Source organism: Acomys russatus, chromosome 3 (assembly GCF_903995435.1).
Source record: "Acomys russatus chromosome 3, mAcoRus1.1, whole genome shotgun sequence".
NCBI classification, from domain to species: domain Eukaryota; kingdom Metazoa; phylum Chordata; class Mammalia; order Rodentia; family Muridae; genus Acomys; species Acomys russatus.
The window spans coordinates 37,410,857-37,425,353 of record NC_067139.1 but is presented as its reverse complement, the minus strand read 5'-3'; the positions used below and the strand labels follow the sequence as shown (position 1 = coordinate 37,425,353).

Below are 14,497 nucleotides of genomic sequence, written 5' to 3'. Positions count from 1 at the left end.
CAGCCCCCTAGACTCTTTCCTTAAGCTTATCTTCCTGTCTTCTTTCTTTGTTTCTTTCTGGTTATGTTACTTTTTTCTTTCAGATTAGCATACAGGATAATATGCTTCATGTCATCTTCTTATTATTTGTTCCATTGTTCTCATTCGCTTGCCTTCCTCAGTGTCTTCTCTGTGTCCCCTCCCCTGTCCAGCTATTTCCCCTTTCTTCTAGTTAGTCCATAATTCTCTTTATTTCTCCCCCCCCCCCAAAGATTTATTTATTTATTACTTATATGCATGTGAGCCAGAAGAGGGCATCAGATCACATTATAGATGTGAGCCACCATGTGGTTGCTGGGAATTGAACTCAGGACCTTTGGAAGAACAGCCAGTGCTCTTAACATCTGAGCCCTCTTTCCAGCCCTGATACCATTTTTTTTTTTTTATAGCTGTATAGAATTCCATTGTGTGTATTTATCATGTTTACCCATTTACTGATGGGAATCTGATTCCATTTCCTGGTTATTGTGAATAGTGTGGCTTTAACATGATATGTAAGTATCTCTGTGGTGTGTTGATTTAGAGTTCTTAAGGTGCATATGCTGGTGTGGTGTAATGTAGCTGGGTTGTGTATAATTCTGTTGTCTTCTTTCTCCCTCCCTCCCCCCCTACCTTCCCTCCATACCTTCTGTCTCTCTTTTAATCTTTCTTTCTTGGAACCTCCATACTAATAGTGGCTATAAAAATTAAATTTCCCTGCATCCTTACTAGCATTTGTGTTTAGCTTTCTTAGTAGCCATTCTGGCTGGAGTGAGATAGAATTGAAAGGAACCCCACCCCCACCCCTTTTCTTTCCTTTCCTCTCTTTCCTTCCTTTCTTCTTTCTTCTTTATTTTTCTTCTTTCTTCCTTCTTTCTTTCCTCCCTCCTTCCTCCCTCCCTCCCTCCCTCCCTTCTTTCTCTTTCTTCCTTCCTTCTTTCCTTCCTTCCTTCCTTCCTTCCTTCCTTTCTTTCTTTTCCAGACAGGGTCTCTCAAAATAGCTTAGGCTGTCCTGGCACTTACTACATAGCCCAGGCTAGCCTTGGACTCAGAGAGATCCACCTGCCTCTGTCTCCCAAGTGCTAGGATTAAAGATGTGCTCCACCATGCCTGGTAAGTTGTTTTAACATGTTTAACATGGTTTGAAGTCTACTTTATCAAATATCAGAATAGGCCTACAACCTTGTTTTTGGTTTCTGATTGTGAGTTTTTCATCTCTTGGCTTTTCCTGGAAACAGCAGAAGGTTGGAATACGTCAGTCAGTCTGCATTTCTTTATTGGTAATTTGAGGCCATTTATATTTAACATTATAATAATGAGATATTTATTAATGCGTATAAATTTTCTTGGTTGTTTTGTGGTTGGTTGGATTGCTGTTTGTTCTTGCTTCCCTATTGGAATCATGGGTTTGCTGGTTTATAGTGTTGGCCATGGTAGTTTTTTTTTCCCTAGATCTTTTTTGTTTAGCCATCCATCTCCTAAAATTGATTCTTTCCTATGTTCTTGTAATTGAGACTGCTTTTCTTCTTCCCCTGTGTATAATATTCATTTAAGTATCTTTTTAAAAGAGATTTATTTATTTATTATATATACAGTACTCTGCCTGCATGTATACCTGCAGAACATTAGATCACATTATTGAGATTGTGAGCTACCATGTGGTTGCTGGCAATTGAACTCAGGACCTCTGGAAGAGCAATAAGTACCCTTAACCTCTGAGCCATCTCTCCAGCCCCATTTAAGTATCTTCTGCCGTGCTGGCTTGATGGTGTTGAATGGCCTTAGTTTGTGCGTTCCTTCAAATGCCATTATTTTTCTTCAGGTTTATTTATTTATATTCAGTTTTATTTATTTATTTTATATTTTTATAATTATTAATTTATTTATATATAGGTGCTCTGTCTGCATGGACAGCTGCATGCCTAAAGTGGTTATGAGCCATTTTGTGGGTCTGGGAATTAAACTCAGGACCTCTGGAAAGGCAGCCAGTGCTCTTAACCTCTGAGCCATCTCTCCAGCCCCTATATTCAGTTTTTGTTTGTATTGTTTTTTGTTTTTTTTTCTGAGACAGGGTTTCTCTGTGTAGCCTTGACTGTCCTGGACTCACTTTGTAGACCAGGCTGTCCTCGAACTCACAGTGATCCACCAGCCTCTGCCTCCTAAGTGCTGGAATTAAAGGCGTGCGCCACCACTGCCCAGCCCTATATTCAGTTTTAAAAGATATGTGTGGTGGATATAGCTAACATTCTTGTGTGGCAGTTATCTACTTTCAGTGCTTAAAATATGTCTTTCCATGAACAGTGCTAATGAGAGACTGATATTATTTTGATGTTTTGCCTTTGTAGGTGAGTTGATGTTTTTCTTTATAGTTTTTAAGTGTTGTTTCTTTGCTCTGTATTTTTTCATCTGTGTATATATTCATGTTTTTACATGTGTGTGGGTATGTGCATGTGGAAGCCCAAGATGGTTGTACAACACTTTCTTGATCACTTTTCAACCTTATTCATTGAGACAAAGTGTGTTAGCTCACCCCAGAGCTTGCCAGTATGGCTGGTCTTGATAGCTAGCCAGCTCTGGGGCCTAGACTTATTTTTGCCTTCTGATACTGGAAGTACAGGTCCCTGCCACACCCACTGAGCATTTAAGGGGGTTTCTGTGGATCTGAACTCTGGTTCTTAGGCTTGTATGTCAAACACTTGAATGTCTGAGCCATCTCCTCAGCCCCAGCATTGTATGTTTGACTTCTTGACTATAACATGTACAGAGATTCTTCTCTGGCCGAGTCTGTGTTCTACACGCCTCTTGTTTGAATGCCTGCTTCTTTGTATAGGTTTGGGAAACGTTCTGTCGTAGTTTCATTGAGTAGTTTATGCTTTTAGTGTCCATAGTAGCTCTGTGTTCTTTTCTATTGATTCTTTTTTTATTTGTTTTTTCAAGACAGAATCTCATTTGCCTATATAGCTCTGGGTGTCCTGAAACTCACTATGTAGATCAGGCTGGCCTCTTTAATGCTGGGACTAAAGGTTTGCACCATCATGTCTAGTTATCCCAGAATTCTTAGATGTTGTGGTGATGCTCATTTATTTTTTTCCTAATAATTGAATGTAGTATTTGATTCACTTTGTCCTCTATCTCTGATACTCTTCATTCTGCTTATAGTTAAGTCTAATGGTGATGCTCCCCACTTTACTTAAAGCGTCTTGTGCCTGGGATCCTCTGAAACTAGAGTTTCATGTGTGATTGCAAGATGTATGGCCTCTGGGAACCTAACCCATGTCCTCTGAAGAGGCAGTGAGTGCTCTTAACTACTGAGCCTTTCCAGCATCTCTACTTTGTTTTTTATTTATTCAACTTTTCAATTCCTTCTTCCCTCTCTTCCTCTCTCCCTTGTTCCCTTCCTTTTCTTCTTTCCTTTCTCTCCCTTGCTTCTTCCTCCTTTCTTCCTTCCTCTCTACCTTTCAAAAATCTTGATTTTCTTTCTGAAATTTTCTTTTGTGTTGCTTTTCATCTATATTGCTGATTTTCTCCTCAGTTTTGTTGACTTTTCACCCTTATTTGCTGACTTCCGTTCCTGGATTAAGCCTGCTTTGCGTGCTATGTTAGGTAGAGGCCATTCTTACCAGAGAACAATGTGTGAAAGCTTCGTCTTCATTTTACTTTAGGGTTTTTAGTTCCACGGTTGAGGATTATGGCCGTTTAGAGGAGTTGTATTGTTCTGACTTTTTATATTTCCTGCATTTCATTGTTGTGATTTATGTATATGCTGGTTTGGCTAGCTCTTCTGGATGTTGCGGGTGGATCATCTTCCTGAGCAGCCTACGCTTGAATGTGTGCACCCAGGAGGAGGCACACTGCTATAGCATCAGCAGCATCAAGCTGTCTGAGCTACAGAGATATGCGTGCAGCCAATTACAGCTCATAATATACAGTCACCAGTAACGAGGTAACCCAAAGACTAGGCTGTTGTAGAATGTGGTATGAAGTTAAGTATGCTTTAAATTAAGTGTGGAAATAGCAAGTGAATGACATAAAAGAAGGAGACTGGAAAGGGGGAGAAAAGTGGGACGCAGGGTTAAATAGATGAAAGGAAAAATAAATGAAGTAGAGAAAAACTTAGTGGGCGGGGAGAGACAAGAGCAGGAAAGTAAGAAAGCATCACTAAATAGAAAACTTCAAAAGTGCCAGTCTGGCTCCAAAGCAAGTCCAGGACAGCCAAGGCTACACAGAGAAACTCTGTTTCCAAACTCCCCTCCCCCCAAAAGAACAAAAGTTAAATAAATAAATAAATAGAAAAGCCAATAAGGTAAACGTAAGACATTAAATGTAGAGAACAGGTGGAAAAGAAGGAATCATGGCAGGGGGAGTGAAAAAGAAAGCTAGGTACTGAGGTGCATGCCTTTAATCCTTTCTCTTCCATGGCAGGCCAGCCTAGTCTATATAAATGAGTTCCACGCCAGTTAGGGATACACAATGAATTCCTGTTTTAAGAAAATAAACTCAGGCCTGGTGCTATGGCGCATGCCTATAATCCCAGCACTCTGAGAGGCAGAGGCAGGTGGATCTCTGAGAGTTCCAGGTCAGCCTTACCTACAAAACAAGCCCAGGATAGCCAAGGCTACACAGAGAAACCCTGTCTCAAAAAACCAAAAAGAAAAAAAAGAAAAGAAACTTGATAGAAAAAAATGGATAAACAAAATTAGATAAAAATTTGAAGAGAAATAAGTAAAAACATTTAAAAATATTTAAATATAATACCCAAAAAGAAAAAATCCTTTACTAGGGTGGCAATGACAGGATGATCTCTGTACGTGTGAGTCCAGTCTGGTCTACATAGCGTGTTTTAGTCCATGTAGGCCTACATAGAGAGACTCTATCTCAAAAAGCAAACAAAACAAAATCTTGGATAACAGAGCTCAGTGGGTAAAGATGCTTGCTGCACAAGCCTGATGACCTGAGTTTGAGTCCCAGACCCCATGGTGGAAGGAGAGATCTGACCTGAAAAAATTGTCCTCTCATCCTAGTGCCTGTGCACGTACACACAAACACATACAAACAAATAATACAAAGAAAACACATAGGGGAAAAGAACAAAATGTAAATAGAAAGAAGAAAAGATAAGGTGCTGCAGCAGCTTCCTTCTGGATCCTTGAATAACACTACGGAGTCAGCAAGAGGAGGGTCAGCTTGACTGTGGACTATTGCTGTGCTCAGCTTGATGTGTACGTGGTATGCCTTTGTTCTTGCTCTTTTCTAGTATGCTTTTGTTTACTTTGTAGATTTTCTTTTCTATTTTTGCTTTTTGTTTTTTCAAGACAGGATTTCTCTGTGTAGCCTTGGCTGTCCTGGACTTGCTTTGTAGACCAGACTGTCCTCAAACTCACAGCGATCTGTCTGCCTCTGGCTCCCGAGTGTTGGGATTAAAGGTGTGTGCCACCATGCCTGGCTTTACTTTGTAGATTTTCAAAGTTTTTCCCTCTTACCTTTTGGTGTAATCTGATTTTTCTTATTCTGATGGTCTCCTTTACTGGCTTTCATAGAGGCAGCTATCTTATTGGTCTGTTTATGCTTCTTATATGCATGTCCAAATCTTACTTCTTTTTTAAAAAAATGATTTGTTTATTTTTATGTGCTTTGGTGTTTTGTTTGCATATATGTTTGTGTGACAATGTTGCATCCCCAGGATCTGGAACTACAGACAGTTGTGAGTTGCCATGTAGGTGCTGGGAATTGAACTCAGATCCTTTGGAAGAGCAACCAGTTTTCTTAACTGCTGAGCTCCAGCCCTCCAAATCCTACTTCTTAAGCCTATGTATTTTTCAGTCCACACAGATTCTGTACCGCCTTCACTCTGTTTCTCTGCTATAGTGTCTGATTAGTGTCTTCATCTGATACTGCAGCTGAGTGTGCTCACATTACTTTTCCCATTCTTGATGGTTAGTTGGTGAGGCTGTCTTCCAGATCTTTCCTTCTTTAATAATAGATAATGGCTAATTGGTTATTAACTGGGTCAGATTTACAACCACTTTTTCTAGTCTGACAGTTGAGTTTTGGGGATTTCTCAGGAGCTGATCTTTGTATCAAGTGACTGTCATCTCTTATATGGAGTAAGGCCCAGTTGCCATTACTGTTATTTAGGCAGTGGTCTTTGTTAAGATTTGTCCCTAAGCTGAAGAATATGGGGATAATTTTATTTTTCTGCTGTTAAGATGTTTTTGGAAATATTTTAAACTAACGTTGGTCTTCTGCTCTCTGTTTTATTGTGGTGAGCCTTTGCAGAGCAGATGTAGGCTTTAATAAATGATCACATACTTTGTCACCAGGAGAGAGTTGAAATCACATACAATGTGGTTTGACTTCAAATTGATTAGCTCATTTTATAAATGTCAGCAAATTGTCTTGTGATAGACTTTTTGAATAGAGTCCTAATGTTACATGCAGAATAAACTGTGTCTGGCTTGGGTTTATAACAAATGTTCTGAAATGTTTTATTTAGAGGGAGAAATCACTTGTGGTTTCCTGTCATGATTCAGTTATTTATCATGAGTCTCAGTGGTGGCTAGTCTCTCTTCTCTGTGGCTCTTGGTTGACATGAGGATTTGTGTTTTTAAGTGTCTTCTTGCATACTTGATCAAACTAATGGTAAAATTCTGTGCAGCATGAGCGGAATACTTCAGATCCTCAGATCTCTCAGCCATGTGCTCTGGTGTCAGGAAGAGATCACACTCCATGAACAAACAGGGAAAACCAGAAGGTTGGATAAGGGAAGCCATTCATAATTAAGTTTTTCTCAGAAGAGATATTCAGCTTGTGTGGGCAGATTTTTTTTTTTTTTTTTTGCTATAGGACAATTTGGGATTTTATTTTACCGTATTTTTGTTGCTTGGAAAGCTGTATCTCTAGATAAAGAAAAACTTTACCTGCAAGGTGACAGAAAAAGACTGTGCTGTCAGGAGAATCTCCATGTTCTCTGAGTTTATATGTCTCTTGCCTTCAGGAGGCTGTAACTGGTAGCCAGACTGCAAAACACCTTTGACGTTTTTATATTGGAGTGTAATTTTGTCTTCTCTGATAGTCCCTGGCAGTTCTTACCCTTCAACCCCCCCTTGTGAAGACTACAAAAGGGGGCTTCTTTTTATCCAGTGATTTCACTGGAAACCCAGTTGTAAGCATGCTTATTTTCCCTATTTCTGGCCTACTTACGCTATGGATACTTTGCTTTCAGATTGTGAAACTGTACAGAATATATCAGTTTACTTGAAGTTTTGTAAATGACCCACCATTGCTTGTGGACCTGACCTCTGCTTTATTCTATGAGGAGTTCATTTGCGTTATTCTGTTTTTAGCATTGCAGCTTTGACTAGTAAGAGAAGAAGCTTAGTCCTTATGCCAGAGAGTTCTGCAGAAGAGATCACTGTCTGCCCTGGTAAGTACCCATGGCTTCACTGAATTTCTAACATCACTTAATTTACCTTTTCATTCCTAGTCATTTTTCTCACTGTGCAAACCATGCTCAGGAGGGTTATGTGTGATTTGTGTGTGTATGTTTGTCATTAGTACACAGACACACGCACATACTTGTTTCTAAGTGGACACAGGCTCCGGTCATCAACATTATCTTCTGCTTAGTGGTAATTTGGTTTTGAAATTAATGTGGCTCTTTCTCTGCTTGCTTATTATCTACCATGTGATCTGAAGAAGCAACAAACACTCAAGAATTATCCTTACTTAACGGTGAATCCAGAATCAAAGGGACTTGAATGTTTGATTTATGTGTTCTCCATGTTGGGCTGTTGTCAGGGCACCTTCATTATTAGGCAGAGCCCTTTAGTTAGTTTTGATGCTTCTGTTCATTTAGGTTTTATGAATTCAGAAATTGAATTTTTGTGCAGTTTTGTGACTGGCATAGTTTTAATCATAGACAAGACCTGGTTAAATGCTTTAGTGTATAATTATAAAGATGGAGATATATACCTTGATTAGTCATAAGTCATACTAGTTATGAGTTTCATGTGGATGGCCTTAGATATTTAAAACAATGAGTACAGCCACTGTCTAAGGGAGCTCTTTGATGAGTCACTGTAGGCAGTGTGAAGAATCACTTTGCTAAATGAACCACTTTCATTTGCTAAGGAATTTGTGTTAGCTTATCTTTCTTTTATTTTTAAAAGTAGAGCCCATTTATTAGGAATGTCACTCACATGAGGTTACCTACTAATATTTAAACTCACTAGGAAATAAGTACTGTATAAATGTTACTCAAAGTCATATTTGGGTTTCCTTTAGCCTGTCAAAGAATTCATAGTTTTCTTATTTTAATTTCTTTCCAGTTTTTTCCACAAAGACTAAAACTTAGTTAACATGTACTCTAGGAAAAATTCTATAAATACTTTAAAACACTTGGCAGCCTATCAGAAAGGTTTTTATTGTTTTAAAAATGTAAGTAATGTTGGTTTTTAATGAAAGTGGTTTCTTAATACATTTGAAATATATTTGGATTACTGCCTAATGATACCTACTGAGAGACCGCATTACCAGAGCACTCTGGCAAGGAACTTAAGAATGTGGTGCTGGACTGGAGAGATGGCTCAGAGGTTAAGAGCACTGTCTGTTCTTCCAAAGGTACTGAGTTCAATTCCCAGCAACCACATGGTGGCTCACAACCATTTATAATGAGATCTGGTGCCCTCTTCTGGCCTGCTGGCACACATGCGGGCAGAATACTTACTGTACAAATAATAAATAAATAAATTAAAAAAAAAAAAAGAATGTGGTGCTGTCTTTGTAAAAGGAAAACTTTATCTCCTTCTTTGCCTGGAACTGATGAATTTTGCCATCCTTCTGGGAAGTCACTTAGTCTACCTGTTTTATATGGTGTCATTGTAGCATTTTTCAGGAAGAACCTGCAAATACAGTAATCATGAAAGTCTTAGCTAATAGATTTAATTTTTTACATCTGTGTAAGGGGATGTGGGATAGGTTATAAAAGGGACCATGGGAACAGCAAAAGATTTCCTAAGGAAAAATAAGATAACGGAATACGGGTGACCTGAAAATGCAAAGACAACTACCTAGGAAAGGAAGAGTATGAGTAGGGGAGGGGGATGGGAAAGGAGTGAGGGAGGAGGGTCATTAAAAACAAGTATGTGGGGGCTGGAGAGATGGCTCCGCTAAGCTGCACTGTTGGCTGTTCCAGAGTTCCTGAGTTAATGCCCTGGCAACCACATGGTGACTCACAGCCATCTGTACTGGGATATGATGCCCTCTTCTGGCTTACATGCAGATAGAGCATTCATATATACATAAAATAAGTAAAAACAAAACAAAACAAGTGTGTATGAAATGTAATAATAAAAGCCATTGTTTTGTATGCTAATTTAAAAAATAAACAGAAAGTCCTAGGGGCTGAAGAAATGGTTTAGAAGTACCGTCTACTCTTCCAGAGAAGTCAACTTTGAATCCCAGCACACACATGGAAGTGGCTTAGTTTAGCAAACAGTTGGATTCAATCTGTAAATGAATAATAGGAAGTTATGATCATAAAGGTTACCTCACCTCAGGAAGGGCTTACTTTTCCCCTCTCTCATTAGTTAGCACTGTTTGTTTGAGTGTGTACAGAATGTTTTGCTTACATGTATATCTATGTGCCATGTTTATGTAGTTGCCATGGAGGCTGGAAGAGGGCACTGGATCCCCTGGAACTGTTGTGACAAATAGTTGTGACATGGATGCTGGGAATTAACTCCAGATCCTCTGGAAGAGCAGCCAGTGCTCTTAACCACTGACCATCTCTCCAGTCTCAAGATTTACTTTGATTCGTTGTTTCATGGGGTTTAGTCAGAACTTGCTTATCTCCCTGCACTTGAGCAGAACATAATCCTGGTGGAATGTATGGCAGAGAAGCTTTCTCACCTCATGCTATACAAGAAGCAGTGAAAAGATAAATAACAGAAAGATTCGAGCAAGATACTGCCCTCAGAACATAATATCAATGGCTGATGTTCTTCAGCCAGGCGTCACCTCTTCCATTTACCACCTAATAAAGCCATCATTGTGAATCTCCAAGAGATTACCTCATTCACTGGGTTCGAAACCTCACGACCTAATTATCTCTGGAAACACTGTCACAGACACACCCATTTGTACTTTACTAATCTTCCAGGTTTCTTAAATCAGTCAAGTTGACATTCATGCTTAACTGTCACAGCATGCTACCAGCATTGTTTGTTTCTGAGGCACCAACACTCTCTTAAGTCCTGTCATAGTTAGACCACTCATCTGTTCATACTTTTTATTACTGCAGTAGTTGATGGTGATTCTTATCTTTGAACAATGTATTTGGAGGAAAAGCTCTTTCAGGGAAATTTAATACAGAAGATTTTTGCAGTTTTTGAGCCTTTTACCACCAACATGGATAAAGTGTTATGTGTCCAGTTTCCAAATACTATAAATGTATTTAATTTTTTAATCATTTCAAAGATAGTTTACAATCTTATAGATTGTTTATTTGTCCAATGTTGGTAATTTATTGTATGTGTAAGGCATTCAGAGGTGTAGTGCCAAACAACTGAGAACTTACAGGGTTTACTTTCTGGGATTATTTTTTCATTTTATTTACATTTATAATAGGAAAACATTGGAGCTAGAGAGATGGCTCTCAGAGGTTAAGAGCATTGACTGCTCTGGCTCACAGTCATCTGTAACAACAGTTCTAGGGGCTCCAGTCCTCTCTTCAGTCCTTTATGGCCAACAGGCACACATGTGGTGGCCAGATACACATGCAGACAAATATTAAAAAAACAAAAAAAATTGTAAAACATTTTTTAAAAAGAAAAAGGGAACACTATAGTGATGAATGTATATTAAAGTTGGCAGTTTTTTGTTTTTGTTTTTGTTTTTTTCTTAAAGATTTATTTTTATGTCTATGCCTACAGTCAGAAGAAGACACCAGATCTCATTGTAGATGGTTGTGAGCCACCATGTGGGTGCTGGGAATTGAACTCAGGACCTTTGAAAGAGCAGCCAGTGCTCTTAACCCCTGAGCCATCTCTCCAGCCCTCATCCCATATTTTTTATTTCTTTACTGTTTACAACCTAATTACTTCCCAGAGGCCTCCCACGTGCTGGTACCCATCATTGGGATTATGATTTCATCATAAAGTTTGAATGGGACGTAGACATTGAGTTTATAACAGTTCTTTGCTAGATTTATTGTCATTTGAAATACAACTATCATTCTTTTTTATATTGATAGGTGTTTAGTACTTCCAGTTAGCAACCTTAAAAAAAATCTTTTTATTAATTAACAAAACCTTCCCCAAACATTTTTCTTTAAGATTAGTAAATATTTTAAGCTCTTTTTTTTTTTTTTCCGAGACAGGGTTTCTCTGTGTGGCCTTGGTTGTCCTGGACTCACTTTGTAGACCAGGCTGGCCTCGAACTCAGTGATCTGCCTGCCTCTGCCTCCCGAGTGCTGGGATTAAAGGCGTGCACCACCACGCACGGCATATTTTAGGCTCTTTAGGCTAGATATTTTGTTAAAGCTCTCATCTCTATTTTACTGCAAAAGCAGCCATACACAGCTGAATAAATATGGCTTTGTTCCAATAAGGCCTTATTTGCAAAATCGGGCAGCTAGGCAGATTGGCCCCAGAGGGTAACTATAGTTTCTGCTCCTGATCTACACTGTATCTTTGTGTTAGTAGTAGGCAGTACAGTGCCTGGGACTTGTTATTCCATTAGCATTTGTTGCGCTAATAGACATTGCTGAAAGAACACATTGAAGAATGATGTATCTTTGTATAGAATGTATGTTCTTATTTTTCTGTCCTACTTTCTGTTCTTCCTGTTTATCCCTTTAATCTTAGAGCTAACCAAGGCAGTTTCTGGCTTCTGTCAAAATAAGTAGATTTTGAAACTACAACTAAAATAAAATAAGCCAAGTGTTTTAATTGGTAAGTAGATAAGTAAACACTGATTAATTCATTCAGTAGAGTACTAATTACCAGAAAAAAAGGATGAATCACTGATACATCTGACAGCATTGCTGCCTTCAGTTGTATGATACTAAGTAAAAGATGATACCAAAGACGATACACTGTGTGTGTGGTTCTTTTTTTAAAGACAGGCCTCACTATCTTGTCCCAGGTTTGAACTTGAATTCTGTCTCGGCCTCCTGAATAGCTAGTATTATAGGTGTGTGCCCATATTCTGACTGATTCCGTTTAGATGATATTCTAGAAAAGACGAAATGGCAGGAAGATTTTAATGGGATGCTGCAAACATGATTTTTCTTTGTTTGTTTTGTGATGGGGTATATATTAGTCAAAATCAATCAATTACAAACTGAAAAAATGGTAAGGTGTTATATGTAAATTATGTCATAGTAAAGCTTCAAGAATAAACACACGAGGTCTGTATTGTCAGTGTAGTATTATCATGCTCTTCAACTGTAGAGGGAAATCTGCAAAATGAAAATTATTGGTATTTACTTTTTTTAAAATTAGAGACACAATTAAGTTCCCCTGGGCCCCTTGACCTCAATAAAGAAGACTCTCCAGATAGCAGAGAGGTCCCCATTGAAGTAGCAGTGACAGTGAGCGATGAGCAGGTGAGTAATCTTCTGTGGCTGTTCGCATTCATTTGCTTCTGCTTCTGCTCTTCTGTATGATAGAGTTCACCTTGGCGTAAAAGATTTTGGTGTTAATAAGGTTTTAACTTTGGGGGTACTTAGAAATTTTTATAGTTAAATTATCAATTTAGCACTGTTTATAAAAATATCTCATTTCTTTTTTGTTTGTTTTTTGAGACAGTTTCTACATAGCTCTGGTTGTCCTAGAACTCACTCTGTAGACCAGGCTGGCCTCAAACTCACAGATCCACTTGCCTTGGTCTCCGAAATGCTGAGATTCTGCCCGGCCACTTACCATTTCTTGAGTACTTTTATTATTTCTGTTAAAGATGGGAAAAGAAAGATTTAGAATGTTTACGTAATTTGCTATTACATGTTACTATTAATGATAGAAATAGAACCTGAACATAGATTTGTCTCTAAATCTATGCAAACATTTTCTATTACATACAGATAAGTAGCAGATATGAACAATGGTAGGGGGGGAGATCACTGAATAACAAACATATATTCAGCCTTAACTTATAAATGTTATCAGAAATACAAAGAGAAGACACATAATATGAGTCTCTCTTTGCATCATTAACTCTCCCTGACCACATATGCCTGACCATAACCATAAAGTTGATATTCTTAGAGAGACCCAGGTATGGCGGCACAGCCCTGTGATCCTAGCATTAGAGAGGCAGAGGCACGTGGGTCTCTGAGTTTGAGGTTAGTCTGGTTTACATACTGAGTTCAAGGACAGCCAGGACTGCACAAAGGGAAGAAAAAAAGAAAAAAGATTCTGTGTGTGTGTGTGTGTGTGTGTTTATATACGTGTACACATTTTTTAAAATGTGCATTCACCTGTTTGTGCAGATTGGTATCTTCCTCCATCAATTTCTACCTTTTTGAGGCAGAGTCTGTCTCACTGCATCTGAATTTTGGCTAATCTGGCTGGCCAAGGAAACCCTGGGTTCTTCCCATTTCGGGCTTCCCCTCCCTGTCCCCTAGTGCAGGAGTTACAGGTGTGCACTAGTGTTTTTCTCTCATTGCTCAGGTTCTCATGCTCGAGTAAAAAGTACCTTACCCACTTAGCCATCTCTCCAGCCCCTTTATTGTTTATTTTTCATGTTGGGTTTGACTAAGTAATTTCCAGGGATTCTGTTTTTATAAAAAGCAATTTGAGGATTGAGTAAATTTTTCTATAGAAATAAAAATCTTGTATTTATGTTTATGGTTCTGAACACTTTTTTAAAAACTTAATTTTCCCATTCCTTTTTATACTGTAAAGGGATTTTTGGAAACAACTTTAACAGTAGTTGTTAGATCCCTTTCCTAGTCTTTGCACTGCAGGTAGTTGGTTTAAAACTCTGCTTTCATGAGTCATAGACAGATTTCTTGGAACCTGGTGTGTCACAAGTAACAGACTGGGATTTCCTTATGTCAGTGCAGAAAAAATTAGCTTCTGGAGCATATCTGCTGAGGATAGAACCTGCTAGATGTCAAAATGGTCTCGGGGCTTCTTCCCAGTGACAATACAGAACCTTCTAAATGGAACTTGGAGAGCAGAGTATTGGTGTTATAGTTATTCTGACATAGGAAGAAGCCTTACAAGCCATTAGTTCTCAAGGCTGCTTTCTTATCCATCCATGACTACCAAGGATACTGTTCTATGGGCCAAAGAACTTAAACCTAAGTAAAACTACTTAGAATTTATAACGTGCATGTATACACTGTTGCTTATGAAATGAGTGCTTTTCACTGTTGCTGTTTATGTATGCTTCTAAGTAATCTTGAGAGTTTTTATTAAGAGAAGTTGAAGGAGTCCCGTGTGGTGGCGCGCACCTTTAATCCCAGCACTCGGGA

The 14,497-nt window shown here is 38.7% G+C and overlaps 1 protein-coding gene across 1 annotated transcript in view; it reads left to right on the top strand.

Moving 5' to 3' along the window:
* The window catches only part of Uimc1 (ubiquitin interaction motif containing 1), a 78,024-nt gene that overhangs the window by 33,945 nt on the left and 29,582 nt on the right, over positions 1 to 14,497 (top strand). Inside the window, exons 8-9 of the mRNA XM_051171864.1 lie at positions 7,362 to 7,441; positions 12,522 to 12,625. Of these exons, the coding sequence (XP_051027821.1) occupies positions 7,362 to 7,441; positions 12,522 to 12,625 (184 nt within the window). The remainder of the gene's footprint in view (positions 1 to 7,361; positions 7,442 to 12,521; positions 12,626 to 14,497) is intronic.